Below are 16,741 nucleotides of genomic sequence, written 5' to 3'. Positions count from 1 at the left end.
TAAAACTTTGTAATGTTCTTTCTTTTCTTTGAATATATCTAGACTGAAAGTGTTCTATGTTTTTTTTCAGGATCAGTTCCATGATAAGACACCTTACACCATCATGTTTGGTCCTGACAAGTGTGGTGAGGATTACAAGCTGCACTTTATCTTCCGTCACAAGAACCCCAAGACTGGAGAGTATGAAGAGAAGCATGCAAAGAAACCAGATGCAGACCTGAAATCATTTTTCACAGACAAGAAAACCCATCTTTATACTTTAAGTGCGTGATTCTGACCTTTTATTTATATTATAGATAGTAAAATTAACTATTTGAAAGTCACATAAGCTGAGTTATAAACCCCATAGCCAGTTTCACTTAAAGAGGTTATCAAATCCTATAGAATTTCGCCCCCATATGCCGTGCCCCCCACACTGAATATAGTTGCCTGGGTCCCTGCGCCCCGCCAACCATTGGCTGCTCCCCGATCGCCACTCCAACACCAGATGTTTTTATCCATGCACTGGGAGAACCAGTGGCAACCCAGACAAGTATATTCCGTGTACGGGCCCGGCTTATTGGGTGGGGGGGGGGGGGGGGGGCTTTTTATAGGATTGGATAACCCCTTTAAGTAATATATATGCTGCCAAATTACTGTTTACATCTGTGGAAAAATGGCGTAAAGCAAGGAGCAAGGATGTCAGGACACATGTTTTCCTGAGAGGGGAGTCAGACCTCCAACATATGTTTTAATTAAGATTTTCTCCACTTTTCTTTAACTTGGAGACTGAACAATGTATTTTATGCTCTTTTCAATTCAGTATTGAATCCAGATAACACATTTGAGGTCCTGGTTGACCAAACTGTTGTAAACCGTGGCAGCCTACTTAATGATGTCAATCCCACCGTCAACCCACCTAGTGAAATTGAGGATCCTGATGACAGGAAGCCCGAAGATTGGGATGAGAGACCAAAAATACCTGATCCTGATGCTGTCAAGCCTGATGATTGGTAAGTGATCACAGTACACTCAGGATGGAATGGGTGTATTTACAGGGAACCTGTCGCCATTAAAAAATGCAGTGCAACCTGCAGGCAGCATTACTTTCACAGCACAATTTTTTGTGCGGTCTTTTTAACCAATGTCTCTTTTTAATCAATATTTTTTTTTTTTTACCAATGTCTGTTTACTTCAATACAAAACTGCATGTTGAGGTCATGGTTTTTGGTGTGAATCCATGGGGGGAAAAAAACATGTGAACAGGAGGAGCTGTGCAGATTACATATAATCCTGCCCTATACCATACTCAACGCTGATTGCTCCCAAGCAACCCCCCTCCCATATTTGTAAATGTACTTGTATACATAATCGTTTAAAAAAAACTTGCATATTGATTTTATTGATGCCATTTTAAACTGTTACTTTGGACAGTTAGATATTGTGACATGTATGCAATCCTGCACTGAATTGAAATCGATGTTGCTTTTGCTTTTTGATTTCTATAACTTCCATTCATTTCACTGGGGGAAGAGAACCAACACTTTGCTCCTCTATTTGTAAGCTATTGTAAAAATGCTCAACTGTTTGGCTGAGACCTCGTTTTTTTTTTTAGTTTTCTTTTTAAACATTATTTTATTCCAATTTGTATCAAGATGCCCCCCCTGGGGTACTATTGGTAGTATCTTCGTAAAGAGATGGAGGCAGAAATTAGTGAAAGGTTTCTCATATCTGGTCCAATCTCAGTATGCTGCTGTTCATTTTAGTCAACTGAATTTTTATTTTCATGTATTTTTTTATTTTTTTTTGTAAGTTGCCATAGTTTATAGAAATGGGGATATAAAAAGTTTCTAACTATTGTATAAATTGGATTAGGGATGAAGATGCTCCCTCAAAAATCCCAGATGACAATGCAGTAAAACCAGAAGGATGGTTGGATGATGAACCAGAGTACATTGGTGACCCTGATGCTGAAAAGCCTGAAGACTGGTATGTTCCCCACGGTCTGTTAACATATCCGTTCTATATCTTTGCTTTTTTTTTTTTTAAGCAATTTACTTTTCCTCTAACAGGGATGAAGATATGGATGGTGAATGGGAGGCACCACAGGTGGCAAATCCCAAATGTGCATCTGCTCCCGGCTGCGGAGTGTGGCAAAGGCCAACAATTGACAACCCTAACTACAAAGGAAAATGGAAGGCACCAATGATCGATAACCCCAATTACCAGGTTTGATATTTTAATTCTTAAAAGGATTCTGTCACCTGGATATTGCCTATAGAGCTGAGGACATGCGCTGCTAGATCGCCGCTAGCACGTCCGCAATATACATTCCCCATAGCCGTGAGTCCTTTTATTTAGGGATTTACAAAATATGTAAATGAGGCAAGTAAGGTGCCCAAAGGGCTGTTACTAACGTTTCTGGCACCCAGTGTGAAGGAGCCCTCGGTTTCCTCCTTGCTCCCAGACATCACAAATTTAGAGCGCCGTAATCTCGCAGCTAGCGCATGCGCAGTTCGTTCCCTGAGGCTGATAGACAGGCCGCGTACTTGCGCATGTGCAGGATTACCGAGCTCTAACTTGGTGACCTCAGGGAGCAAGGAGGATACTTGGAGAATCCGGGCGGAGCTGGGCTCCTTCACAGTGGGCGTGGCTGGGCTCCAGAAACATTAGTAACAGCCCCTTGGGCTCCTTACTTGCCTATATATATAATATATTTTTTTTGCCTAAATAAAAGCACTCAAAGCTATGGGGAATGTATATTGCTGATGTGCTAGCAGCAATCTAGCTGCATATGTCTGCAGCTCTATAGGCAAAATCCAGGTGACAGAATCCCTTTAACTTCGAGGTTTCTTATTTCAAAGAGTAAAGTTTTTTTCCCTGTTTTCCATTAAATTAGAGCCGTTTATCCTGCAGTGCTATACACATACCATTGTTAGATACAGACTGCCTAATCCAGAATTGGGATCAAAATCTTTTTCCCAAAGTTGGGCATGTACATGCTTTCTTCAAACTTTGCTCATTGGTATGCTGTTGAAGTGTGGGTATTGAGCTTACCCTTTAGTAAACCCACAAAGGCATCGCAAAGTCATACAAATTCCATATAATGTTTGCTATACTTGGATTTCAATATCATCTAGACATTCATGACCTATTGATAGACTATGCCATTAATGTCTGACAGGTGTGACTCCCATCTCTGGAATTTTCTGCACTTAAGATCCTCTGCCCCGGTCCACTGTGAATTAAAAGGACACTGTGCATGTGCAGTTTTCTCCATTCCTTTGGACTTCCAAAATTAGCAGAGTGCAGCCTTGGCTGTCTTTGGAAGTCGCATAGTGGAGCATGGAGTAGTTTCTGCATATGCGTAGTGTGCTCTTTTTTTCATGGCAGGTCTCCATTCTTGAAAAGAGAAGCATGTCCCAAAGGTGGGACCTGCACCTATCTAACATTTGTGGCATGACCAAAAAGTGGTAAATAGGTTTGCCTTGATATTTTCACTATCACTCTGCTAAAATGGACACTAATATGTACTTATATTACTATCTAATCTTCAACTCAAACTTAAAACTACAGAAAACATGAGCACCTAGACCAGTTTTGTCAATTTTTCATTGCAGGGTATCTGGAAACCACGCAAAATCCCCAATCCAGATTTCTTTGAGGACCTGGAACCATTCAAGATGACTCCATTCTATGCTATGGGCCTGGAATTGTGGTCTATGACTGCTGATATTTTCTTTGACAACTTTATCATATGCTCAGACAGAGCTGTGGCTGATCAGTGGGGAAATGATGGCTGGGGTCTGAAGAAAGCAGCTGACGGTGCTGCTGAGGTGAGAAACCGCCTTCCATGACTGTTAAGTCATTCTACTGAAAATCTGGGGTTATTTGGTTTGACAGGCCATATGAAATGTAGGAGATAGTTTTCTGATTGTGGTAATAAAGCTGAAACACTGTTTTAATTGAGGTTGTACAAGTTTCTAAAACATGTTGCCATTTAATTCGGCACCATTTTCAAGATGTACGTTTGCTGTCAGTAAATAAGAACATTATATTTGCACACTGCAAACATAAATATCACCTAGTATAAATTGAGAAGTGGATACAGTTGAATCCAGTCTATGTAATGTGAGCTAAATAAGGCTTTCACACTGCCGTTTCTGGGTCCGCCTGTGAGATCAGTTTCAAGGCTCTCACAAGCGGCCCCAAACGGATCAGTTTAGCCCCAATGCATTCTGAATGGATAAGGATCCGCTCAGAACGCATCAGTTTGGCTCCATTCCACTCTGGAGGCGGACACCAAAACGCTGGTGTTGCAGCGATGCGGAGCCAAACGTATCCGTCCTGACTTACAATGTAAGTCAATGGGGACGGATCAGTTTACATTGACACAAATATGGTGCAATTGTAAACGGATCCGTCCCCCCATTGACTTTCAGTGTAAGTCAGGACGGATCCGTTTGACTTAGACTTAGATTTTTTTTGGGGGGACGGAATAATGCAGATGGATCCGTTCTGAACGGATACCAGCGTTTGCATTTATAGATGCGGATCCATCTGTGCAGATACCAGACGGATCCGCAACTAACGCAGGTGTGAAAGTAGCCTTAGGGCGCTTTCACACTTGCGTTGTCCGGATCAGTCGTGTACTCCATTTGCCGGAATTACACGCCGGATCCGGAAAAACACAAGTGAACTGAAAGCATTTGAAGACGGATCCGTCTTAAAAATGCGTTCAGTGTTACTATGGCAGCCAGGACGCTATTAAAGTCCTGGTTGCCATAGTAGTAGTGGGGAGCGGGGGAGCAGTATACTTACCGTCCGTGCGGCTCCCGGGGCGCTCCAGAATGACGTCAGGGCGCCCCACGGGCATGGATGACGTGCCATGCGATCACGTCATCCATGCGCGTGGGGCGCCCTGACGTCACTCGGGAGCCGCACGGACTGTAAGTATACTGCTCCCCCGCTCCCCACTACACTTTACCATGGCTGCCAGGACTTTGGTTACCATGGCTGCTGGGACACTATTCAGAAAAAGCTGGATCCGGCAATGCGCCGAAACGACGTTTAGCTTAAGGCCGGATCTGGATTAATGCCTTTCAATGGGCATTAATTCCGGATCCAGCCTTGCGGCAAGTGTTCAGGATTTTTGGCCGGAGCAAAAAGCGCAGCATGCTGCGGTATTTTCTCCGGCCAAAAAACGTTCCGGTCCTGAATTGAAGACATCCTGATGCATCCTGAACGGATTTCTCTCCATTCAGAATGCATTAGGATAAAACTGATCAGGATTCTTCCGGCATAGAGCCCCGACGACGGAACTCTATGCCGTAAGAAAAGAACGCAAGTGTGAAAGAGCCCTAAGTCAGCAACAGCTGCAGAAATCTCCGGTAGTTTAGAACAATGCATCAGTCTTGGAGTCCAGCCTGTTAAGCTGACGGTACAGGCCTGGTGATGGCTTTGTTCACACTGTGTGTCAGCATGTTTCAGCATATGCCTTGGGATGAGAGAAGCTAGGAATACCCTCCCCCTTTTTATGTCTTTGATTTTGTATGCAAAATAAATCATGATCCACATGATTACAAAAATTGTACTAAATCCTGCCCCTTCCATACTATAATATTTATATAATAGATGATACATTAACCCTTACCAAGTTATTAGTACATTTCCCTAATGTGGATACTTCGATGCATCACACTTTTTCTAGATCTAATACTTTTTTATATTATAATGTATTTAACCCAGTCCTGACTTCTTGGCGTTTCAGACATGATCATGTTCTTAAAGAGGTTTTCCAGGCTCCTCATATTGATTACATCATCAATATAGGTAATTAATTGGGGAGGGTCCACCACTCTGCACCCCCACTGATCAAATGTTTGACGCAATCACTGGTGCTGGAACTAGAACTATGACTGGAACAAGAAACACGGCTCTGTTCAAAATGTAGTGGCCTCGCTAGGTTACTACAGCTGAGCTGTCCCCATGGCATCAGTATGTCCCTGAAAAATGTCCGTCCAGTGTTTCCTGGCAATATCCGACAAGAAGTTAACCACATACAGGCGCCCCATGTACTGCCTGTTTTTTGTTCATTGATCCATTTACTTACATGAGCAATGTGAAAATCAGACCAAAATAGTGCATGCTGAGAATTTCTGCATTGACAAATGATCCATAAAGAAAATTGGTTGTGAATTGGCCCTTGACTATAGTGAGTCAATGTTTAGTCTGTGAGCGGTCTTATACACTGGTACAGCACACAGATTTGACATTACTTATCTGAATGAGTTATATCACATGGGTTCTTCAGTGGTCGCTTGAATTGCATATTTATGAACGGTTTCCCTTTTTTTTTTTTTTTTTTTTCAGCCAAGTGTTGTTGGGCAGATGATGGCAGCAGCTGAAGAAAGACCTTGGTTGTGGATAGTCTACATTCTGACTGTGGCTTTGCCAGTCTTCCTAGTTATCCTGTTCTGCTGTTCAGGCAAGGTGTGTGTTCAATGGCTTTATGCATACAAATGAAATTTTTTATTTTTAAAGTTAATTTCCGGGATTTTAAAATTAATGACCTATCCTCAAGATAGAGAAGGCCGTGCTCCTTGTGAGCACAGCCTTCCCTTCATTGTTTCTCTGCTCGCCGTCGACATCGTAGCGGTGAGCAGGTGTAATTACAAGCCGCCCCATTGAAATGAATAGGGTAGTTTGTAATTACACCTGCTCACTGCCACATTGTTGACGATGAGCAGGTAAACAATGAAGGGAAGGCTGCGCTCAGAGCGTGGCCTTCTCGTGAATCAGCTAATCAGTGGGCGTGCTGGGTGTTGGACCCCGCCGATCTGATATTGATGACCTATCCTGAGGATCTAGTTTATCAATATTAAAATCCCAGAAAACCCCTTTTAAGTCTTTATTTGGCAGAACATTGTCATCGGTCAGGTATCAAATACCCAGGTCTTAAATATCAGAAGTTTAGTGGTAATGTGTTGATGCATTTTGGAAATGTAATATATAGGTTGTTCTTTAGACTAAGGCCCCATGCACACGGCCGTGTTTAACGGCCGTGTGCGGGCCGTGGAACCGCGGCCTGGATCCCTCCTGAGAGCAGGAGCGCACGGCGTCACTGGTTGCTATGACGCCCTGTGCGCTCCCTGCTGCCGGCACAGTACAGTAATACACTGGTATAGATCATACCAGTGTATTACTGTATTGCGGCGGCAGCAGGGAGCACACGGCGTCATAGCAACCAGTGACGCCGTGCGCTCCTGCTCTCAGGAGGGATCCAGGCCGTGAAACACGGCCGTGTGCATGGGGCCTAATTTATAGACCTTTACAGCTCTATGGTACATTAATGTTAATATGACAGCCGTTATGATTTATTTATTTTTTGTGCAGAAGCAAACACCAGATGCAAGCCACAAAAAGACTGATGCCCCACAACCTGATATAGAGGAGGAGGAGGAGGAGGAGGAAAGAGAGACCAACAAGGAGGATAAAGATGAGGCTGCTGAAGAGCAGGCTGAAGAGCAAGGTAAGATATTACTTTATTTACTTTTGTTTTCTGTCCTTTTTCTTATGGTGAGTTATGTCGGTCTGTAATATTTATAGTCTTATCTCCTCTATTAACCCCTTCCAAAGGTTATCCCAGTCTGTTTCTGAAGGCAGGAAAAGACAATACTGTTTTGAACTAAAACTGATCAGGGCATTTGTGGCTGCAGAAGGGGGGGGGGGGTCATTTCTATGGACCATTTCTATGGCCATCCAAACATTTGTGGCATATCACTAGTATATTCCATAAATGTCAAGTGTGGGTCCCTCTCTTGGGGCCCCTGAAGTGACTGAGAGCACACCAACATGCACAGCTTGCTTTCAAATCTCAGCAGTAAGACTTTTTTTATTTCATTTTTTTTTTTCTCTGAGGTCCATAACAGTAAATAGAGAGCAAGTCGTACAAGCATAACCGCCACTACATTAGCCGCTGTGGGACTGCCAGAAATAGCCAAGCCAGCTTTTGGCTATTTTCAGAAGTCCCTTAGCATTGAATGGAGGGTGGCTGTTTTCACTTCACTTTTGAGTGCCCAGTTCACAGGATAGGAGCTGGTCCCTGATGTGGGTCCTGCTCCTATCTGGCATTTGTGGCATTTTGTAGAGATATGTACAAATGTTTAGATGGGGATACCTGTATTGCATATAGCACACTTCTTTGTATGGTGTGGTAGACTGGAGTACAGAGTCCAGGATTGTGCTTAATTTAAATACATTCACAAAACCTTTGTTTTAAATTCAGGTTGTGTTCACATCATGCTGGTATTGTGATTTTTATATCTATCTCAGAAGCCATGATGCTGTCAGACCATTTGTACAACTGATCCAACCAGTATCCAACAGACCCCATTAAGGCTACTTTCACACTTGCGTTTGGTGCAAATCCGTCATGGATCTGGACAGACAGATCCATTGAGATAATACAAGTGTCTGCATCCGTTCAGAACGGATCCGTTTGTATTATCTTTAACATAGCCAAGACAGATCCGTCTTTAACACCATAGAAAGTTAATGGAGGACGGATCAGTTTATTGTGCCATGTCTGTCCCCATTATGTGTCAGAACGGATCCGTTTGGCTCAGTTTCATCATACGGACACCAAAACGCGGCAAGCAGCGTTTTGGTGTCTGTTTTCAAAGCGGAATGGAGACAAACTGATGCATTCTGAGCAAATCCTTTTCCATTCAGAATGAATAAGGGCAAAGCGAATCCGTTTGGTCCACTTGTGAGAGCCCTTAACGGATCTCACAAACTGAAAGCCAACCACCACTGTGAAGTAGCCTAACTTGTGTTTCATCCAGGTTTCTGTAGTGCTGATGGCAAATTAGCAATGCTATTTTTACCAACAAAAGTGGTGAAAACAGAGGTTTATTTCATTACTTGCAGGGTAAGCCTAGGCTAAGTGGGGGTCATGCACTTTGAAGAGCCAAAAACTGTATTAATTCCACGTTAAAATTATTTATGCTCCTTTAAAACCCACTTTATCATACTTGAGGAACATTTTAAGTAATAAAAGCGTTTTAGGTATTACATAAAGATCTGGGGATTTTTTTTTTTCTTCTAATCTCCTACCAATTGCCAGTGAAAGCCACTGTCAGAATGTGGATGCCATCTGTGTTCTGTTAGTAGTTTTTAGTTGAGGAGTTTGGTCAGGATTATAGACTGTAGGACATGCCATTTTTCTACTGACCCACAGTCTGTGGAAAAACAAGGGCATGTGTGAATAAACACACAGAAATCAATGGATATGTGAGCTATCCATGGAGAACCTTGACCTCAAACGTCTGGGAATCACTGACTCCTGAATAAGGCCTAAGTAGATCTTGGGGTCGAAGCACTGCTGTAATACTTTGATAGTACTCAAGAGCTTGTGCCCAAGAGGTCCTTGCCATTATGTGTGCAGAAGTCTTGAGTCTTCTTAACCACTTCACATCCGGGCCATTTGCCCCCTTCCTGACCAGGCCTAATTTTGCAAATCTGACTTATTTCACTTTATGTGGTAATAACTTTGGAACACTTTTACTTATCCAAGCCATTCAGATATTTTCTGGTGACATTGTACTTCATGATAGTCATAAATTTGAGTCACTATATTTCACCTTTTATTAAAAAAATTATAATCAATTTCTAATTCTGTGCTTTTAAAACAGAAAGTGATACCTCATAAATTATTTATTACTTAACATTCCCCATATGTCTACTTTATGTTGGCATAGTTTTGGAAATGTTTTTTTTTCTTCTTTGGACGTTAGAAGGCTTAGAATTTTTGAAGCAATTGCGTTTTAAGAAAATTGCCCAAACCCACTTTTTAATGACCAGTTCAGGTCTGAAGTCACTTTGTGGGGCTTACATAGTGGATATCCCCATAAATGACCCCATTGTAGAAACTACACCCCTCAAGTTACTGAACTCATTTAACAAACTTTGTTAACCCTTTAGGTGTTCCACAAGCATTAAAGGAAAATGGCGATCAAATTTTTTAATTACTTTTTGGGCAGATTTTCCATTTTAATCAATTATTTTTCATTAACACATCAGCCAAACAAAACACTATTTATTACCCTGATTCTGCGGTTTACAGAAACACACCACATGTGATCATAAACTGCTGTATGGGCACACGGCAGGGCGCAGAAGAAAAGCAGCGCCACATGGTTTTTGGAAGGCAGATTTTGCTGGACTGGTTTTTGAATGCCATGTCCCATTTGAAGCCCCCCTGATGTACAGTAGGAATTCCCAAAAAGTTACCCCATTTTGGAAACTAGGGGATAAGGTGCCAGTTTTATTGGTACTATTTTTTTTTGGGTACATATGATTTTTTTTTTTTTTTTTTTTTGATCATTCATTATAATACTTTATGGGGCAAGGTGACCCAAAAAATTGGTGGTTTTAGCACAGTTTTTATTTATTTTTACAGTATTCACCTGAGGGGTTAGCTCATGTGACATTTTTATAGAGCAGATCGTTACGGACGTGACTACCTAATATGTATACTTTTTCTTAAGTTTTACACAATAGCATTTTTGAAACAAAAAATTATGCTTTAATGTTCTGAGCAATTGTTTTTATTTAGCGATTTTCTGATGTAGGGGCTCATTTTTTGTGGAATGAGGTGACTGTTTTATTGGTACCATTTTGTGGGACATACACCTTTTTGATCACTTGGTGTTGCACTTTTTGTGATGTAAGGTGACAAAAATGCTTTTTTTGACAGTTTAATGTTTAAAAATTTTTTATGGTGTTTATCGGACTGGGTGGATCATGTGATATATTTATAGAGCCTACCGTCACGGATGCGGCAATACTAAATGTGTTGTGTTTTTTTTTTTTTTTTATTCCCTACCGACATAGTAGCCCCAGTTACAGGGGAAATACACCCTCCAGAGAGGCTGTACAAAGACCCGACAGCTCCTGCACTCTCCCGGCCTCGGCGGTCACATGACCACTGGGCCAGAACAGGAAGCCCATAGCACTTCCTGCACTGTATGCACAGCGCTCGGGGAGCGCTGTGTAAACAGCGCTCTAGAAGGCAGGGACACCTGGGAACTGTCCCTGCCTTCTCTAAGGGTTGACCTGCTGTCACTGACAGCGGGCAACCCGATCTGTGGCTGCACGATTAGTGTGCAGTTACGATCTCTGGATGTTCAGAAACGTCCATTCAGAGATGGAAAACCACCTCCTGGACGTTTATAGTCGACGTTAAAGAGGTTCTCTGTGGCTATACCTAAATTGTCTGTCAGGCTGTGCCCCTGGCTTTCTTATGAGCTGCATGTACATTATGCAGTTTAAGAGAAAGAAACAGGGGTACATCCGGTTGGGTACTGCTGAAATGATATTCCTTACCCAGGTTAGCTGAAACAAATAAATTAGATAAACTAAAGGGGTTCTTCCAGAGTTTATTACAGTGGCACTTTATAGGCATACAGCGGTGGAAGTATAAACAAAAAATAGTGATGATGGCTCGGCAGGAGCAGTACCATTCAAGTGAGGGAGTGTCAGTCTTTAAAGTGGAAAAAAAAGTTCTCATTAACAAAAGAACAGAACATAAAGTTACCATCTTTTTAGCTGCAGATCTGCTAATTCCTGAACTTCTGTTCTGCCATCCAATATGGCTTCAATGCTTATCTCATGCACACTGCATCGGTAGCCAAAGACGCTTCCTACTTGTCCATCCCTGCTCTTGGGTTGGCCAGCACGGTTTGTGAGCCTGAGAAACGGTGCAGCCAACTTGAATGGCAGAAGAGAGGCCCAGGAGTTGACCGATCTGCAGCTAAATAGATGTAAAGGAGGTCATCATGTAACTGTTCGGTTAGCTCCCCAGTTAATGTGGCTTTATATATAATTTTTTTTTTTTTTTTTTTTTTTTTTTTTCTTGAACCAGGCAGCATAACAACACAAGACTTTAATTCTCAGTTGCAATGTGCAGTATTTTGACAGGTGGCCTGAGCTGTTTTTTCATACATATTTGACATTAAATAAAGTATAGCTTTGTGTTTCAAGTAGTTTCTGTTCCAATTCTTAATGAATTAAAAAAAAAATAATGTTTTATAATTTAAAGCACCTGAAGAAGGGGAGGGAGATGCTGGGCATGGAAGTAACGAAGAAGAGGAAGAGGAAGATGATGAAGAGAAGGAAAGCAAACCTCAGGTAACCCATCGCAATCCACACTGCTAACTTTATTTGTATTATGTGGTAACATGTTTCCAAACAGTGGTTGAAGCCAACTGTATACCCAATAGTGACTAGAGGTTATGCTAGGCTAGATCCCTCGTTCCTCATTACCATTGCTTCATCCAGCTAAATATTCTTGCCTTCAACAGTGAGATGTCAGTTTTTCATTAATAGTTGTTAAAACATGCTTACTAGGCCGGTGCTGCGCTCCCTGATCAAATTATGCTCCAGGCATTTCCTGGATGACATGCCGTACAATCCACAATGAATGTCTGGCTGAGGATGGGATGGACAGGTGCAGCTGGCCTGGTTAGCTGTGGGATACTATTCTTTGCTCTCACAATGCTAGAAAGAGATTAATTCACGCATGCACTGTGGTGATGGAGCGCAGGGTCTGGCCATGACAGTGCTCCAGACAAAAAAAAATGACCAGGAGCCATTGGCTCCTAAACTAAAAAAGTTAGGAGCCAAATTAAATTTTTTAGTCGCCAAATTTAAAATGCATATAATTAAAAAAAAAAGGACTTTGGGAAGATGAGACGCAGGTCACAGTAGTGAGCCAGCACTACATATAGGAGAAAACAGCACCACATACCTCTCACATCCAGGGACATCTTCTGGGGTACAAGGTGACTTAAAAATGGCGAATTGCGTGGTTTAGAGTTTTTTTTTTTCTGTTACGGCGTTTACCGAGCGGAAATATTTTTTTATATTTTAATAGCTCACACTTTTTGGGACCTGGCGATATGTAATATGTTAATTCTTTATTGTTTGTAAATTTTATATGTAAAACTGGGAAGGGGGCCATTTAAACTTTTAGTATTTTGGTGTTTTTTTTGTTTAACTTTTTTTTTAATAACCATTTCTTCCCTAAGGACTAGAACCTGGATCTTTTCATCCCTTGTGCTATTCACCCTGATAGAGATCTATCAGGGTGAATAGGATCTCACACATCTCCCTGCTGCCCTGTGCTCTGTGCACACAGCAACAGGGAGCTGAACATGGCAGCCAGGGCTCCAGTAGCATCCTGGCTGCCATGGTAACGATCTGAGCCCCAGCAGTGTAATCTGCCACTGCCACCAATGGAGGGGATGGGACCCTGTGGCCACCATATAACAATGGGGGGGGGGGGGCCGACTTGTGGCCAGTGATGATGTGGGGGGGGGGGGGATGAGGCTTTGGGAGGGAACACTGCATCACCAATGAATGTAATTAAAGAGGACCTTTCGTGGGTCCAAAGAATATGAACTTAGCAGCAGGCTACATAGAGCGGCGCCCAGGGATCTAAGTGCACTTACTATTAGTCCTGGGCGCCGCTCCGTTCACCCGCTGTGGCCCCCGGTAATTTCAACATTCAGAGCAAGGAGGAGGAGACGCCAGTGTCTGTCCTTCCCCCTGACAGCTGCGCTGACCAATCACAGCGCAGAGAGAGGGAGTTGTTTTTTTCTTCCTCTCTCTGCGCTGTGATTGGTCAGCGCTGCTGTCAGGGGGAAGGACAGACACTGGCGTCTCCTCCTCCTTGCTCTGAATGTTGAAATTACCGGGGGCCACAGTGGGTGAACTGAGCGGCGCCCAGGACTAATAGTAAGTGCACTTAGATCCCTGGGCGCCGCTCTGTGCAGCCTGCTACTAATAAGTTAATATTCTTTGTACCCATGAAAGGTCCTCTTTAACTCCTGTTGGCAGCGGTATAACGGACCCGGCACCCGGCCTCAATAACAGGGCATGCGATCTGTGGCACCTGAGGGGTTAATTACCGCAGATCGCATGCCCTGTTATTGAGGCCGGGTGCCGGGTCTGTGATACCGCTGCCTATACTTATGTTTTACATCCATTGGTGGCGCAGTGGCGACAGCTCCTCCCCTCCTCCTCCCCTGCTATCTCCCCATTGGTGGTAGTGGCGGCCGCGTCACAGTGGAGAGGGAGGGTACAGTCGCAAATGGCGACAAGACTAAAGTCTTGTCGCCATCTGCAAATTTTAAGGCGCATTGGCAACCGTTTTGGTCGCCATCTGGAGCCCTGCATGATGGAGCATGATTTGATCAGAAAGCGCAACACTGGCCTGGTAGGCAAATTTTAATTACTGTCGATAGAAACAGTTTTCACATCATAGGAGCGACATGAAATTAAAAAAATAGTCTCAAATATAAGCTGCAGCTAGATATCTTTGGTGGCATCTTATCTTCCTTGAGAATGAATGTCTCCCGAATACCTGATATTCATAAGATGATTCACTGGTCTTGCTGAAATAGGCAGGTTCCCTTAACCATAGCTTAAGGTGTAAGGATGAGCTTTGGGTTCCTGCCATTAATCTGCACGCTGACTTAGCCCTATTCAATTTGTGGTGGCCCTCAACATTTTTAGCACATTTACGAGCTTTGAAACTGTAGCAAGATTGTGCAGAACACTTGTTTTTTCAGAGCACGAAAAAAAAAAGCATCGGTCACTAGGGCTGCAGCTAACTATTATTTGAATAATCGATTAGTTGCCGATTAATTTCTACGATTAATCGATTAATCGGGAAAAACGACAAAATTACAAAACAGAGGTTTATATGATCTTACTTGAAAAATTATGTTCAAAGGCCATATTAAAACAAATTGTGGACGACACTTATGGGGGATCTGTGGACGACACTTATGGGGGATCTGTGGACGACACTTATGGGGGATCTGTGGACGACACTTATGGGGGATCTGTGGACGACACTTATGGGGGATCTGTGGACGACACTTATGGGGGATCTGTGGACGACACTTATGGGGGATCTGTGGACGGCACTTATGGGGGATCTGTGGACGGCGTTTATGGGGGATCTGTGGACGGCGTTTATGGGGGATCTGTGGACGGCGTTTATGGGGGATCTGTGGACGGCGTTTATGGGGGATCTGTGGACGGCGTTTATGGGGGATCTGTGGACGGCGTTTATGGGGGATCTGTGGACGGCGTTTATGGGGGATCTGTGGACGGCGTTTATGGGGGATCTGTGGACGGCGTTTATGGGGGATCTGTGGACGGCGTTTATGGGGGATCTGTGGACGGCGTTTATGGGGGATCTGTGGACGGCGTTTATGGGGGATCTGTGGACGGCGTTTATGGGGGATCTGTGGACGGCGTTTATGGGGGATCTGTGGACGGCGTTTATGGGGGATCTGTGGACGGCGTTTATGGGGGATCTGTGGACGGCGTTTATGGGGGATCTGTGGACGGCGTTTATGGGGGATCTGTGGACGGCGTTTATGGGGGATCTGTGGACGGCGTTTATGGGGGATCTGTGGACGGCGTAGTTATGGAGAGGGGGATATGTGCACTGTTATGGGCATAACAGTGCACAGATCCCTTTCCTCATAACAGTGCACAGACCCCCCTTCCCATAGCAGTGCCATACACAGACCACCCCTCCTCCCCATAGCAGTGCTATAGACAGATCCTCCCCCCTCCCCATAGCAGTGCTATACACAGACCCCCCTTCCCCCTAACAGCCCCGGCCCCGCTGCTTGCATCTTTATTTTACCTTTTTACAATGACGCTCCCGCTCCTGTAACAGCCAGGCAGAGCGGACGGCGGCGTTACGTCACTCAATCACGTGACGCGCCTGCTCCGCCCACTTCATGAATGAAGGAGGCGGAGCAGGCGTGTCACGTGAGTGAGTGACGTTACGCCGCCGTCCGCTCTGCCTGGCTGTTACAGGAGCGGGAGCGTCATTGTAAAAAGGTAAAATAAAGATGCAGCGACCGCCCGCCCGCCCGCCCGAATAGCAACGAATCGGCGATTATTCGATAACTGGATTCGTCGACAACGAATCCAGTTATCGAATATAATCGATTACATCGATTAATCGTTGCAGCCCTATCGGTCACTCATTTTGAGACCCTTTTCCATGCTGATACAGGTGCAGTTTCCACTTTGCAGTCTGCATTAAAAACCAGTGTGTGAATGAGCCCTTAAAGGGCTTCTGTCACCCCAGCTGCTCGCTCGGCTGCTCCATCCTCAATGCGCATGCGCCGATGACGTCACATCTACACCCGGCGCAGGTGCATTGAATATGGAGCGGCTGAGCGAGCGTCCGCCTCTGTGCGCCTGCGCTGATTGAAGACAGGTACGGCGCAGGCGCGAGATTTTGAATGCAAACAGGGCCAGCAGAGAACGATCTCGTTCGCTGGCCCTGTCAATCAACATGCGGAGAGGGCGTCATTATGATAGGAGGATGCGGCTGCTACCAGCAAGTAGCCGCCCTACTTGCTGGTAGACAGGTAATTTACATATTATAAAAGTACCTTTTTAGCAAAATCTACTGAACCAAAATGATTAATCACATTATGTATGGATAAAACGCAGTATAGGGATTATAAGTACACACAAAAAAAATAAGTTTAGTGGGGGTGACACTGTCATCTGGATTTCAATTACTGAACTATTAACATCACCACATCAGTCTCCATGATTTACATTAAAATATTCTAGTATGACTGCCCTGTCTTGTAATTTGTCTATAAAATCACTTTTATTAACCTCTTCAGGACACATGACGTACCGGTACGTCATG

The 16,741-nt window shown here is 43.8% G+C and overlaps 1 protein-coding gene across 1 annotated transcript in view; it reads left to right on the top strand.

Annotated features, from left to right (window-relative positions):
• Positions 1 to 12,198, top strand: part of LOC122922589 (calnexin-like) — a 38,081-nt gene extending 25,883 nt beyond the window's left edge. The window contains exons 7-14 of the mRNA XM_044273259.1: positions 71 to 263; positions 803 to 992; positions 1,855 to 1,968; positions 2,052 to 2,208; positions 3,600 to 3,815; positions 6,352 to 6,471; positions 7,375 to 7,510; positions 12,083 to 12,198. Of these exons, the coding sequence (XP_044129194.1) occupies positions 71 to 263; positions 803 to 992; positions 1,855 to 1,968; positions 2,052 to 2,208; positions 3,600 to 3,815; positions 6,352 to 6,471; positions 7,375 to 7,510; positions 12,083 to 12,198 (1,242 nt within the window). The remainder of the gene's footprint in view (positions 1 to 70; positions 264 to 802; positions 993 to 1,854; positions 1,969 to 2,051; positions 2,209 to 3,599; positions 3,816 to 6,351; positions 6,472 to 7,374; positions 7,511 to 12,082) is intronic.
• The last annotated feature ends 4,543 nt before the right edge of the window (positions 12,199 to 16,741 follow it).

This window comes from Bufo gargarizans, unplaced genomic scaffold (genome assembly GCF_014858855.1).
Source record: "Bufo gargarizans isolate SCDJY-AF-19 unplaced genomic scaffold, ASM1485885v1 fragScaff_scaffold_528_pilon:::fragment_2:::debris, whole genome shotgun sequence".
Classification (NCBI taxonomy): Eukaryota; Metazoa; Chordata; class Amphibia; order Anura; family Bufonidae; genus Bufo; species Bufo gargarizans.
The sequence above is the reverse complement of the archived record's forward strand: the minus strand, read 5'-3'. Positions and strand labels throughout refer to the sequence as shown.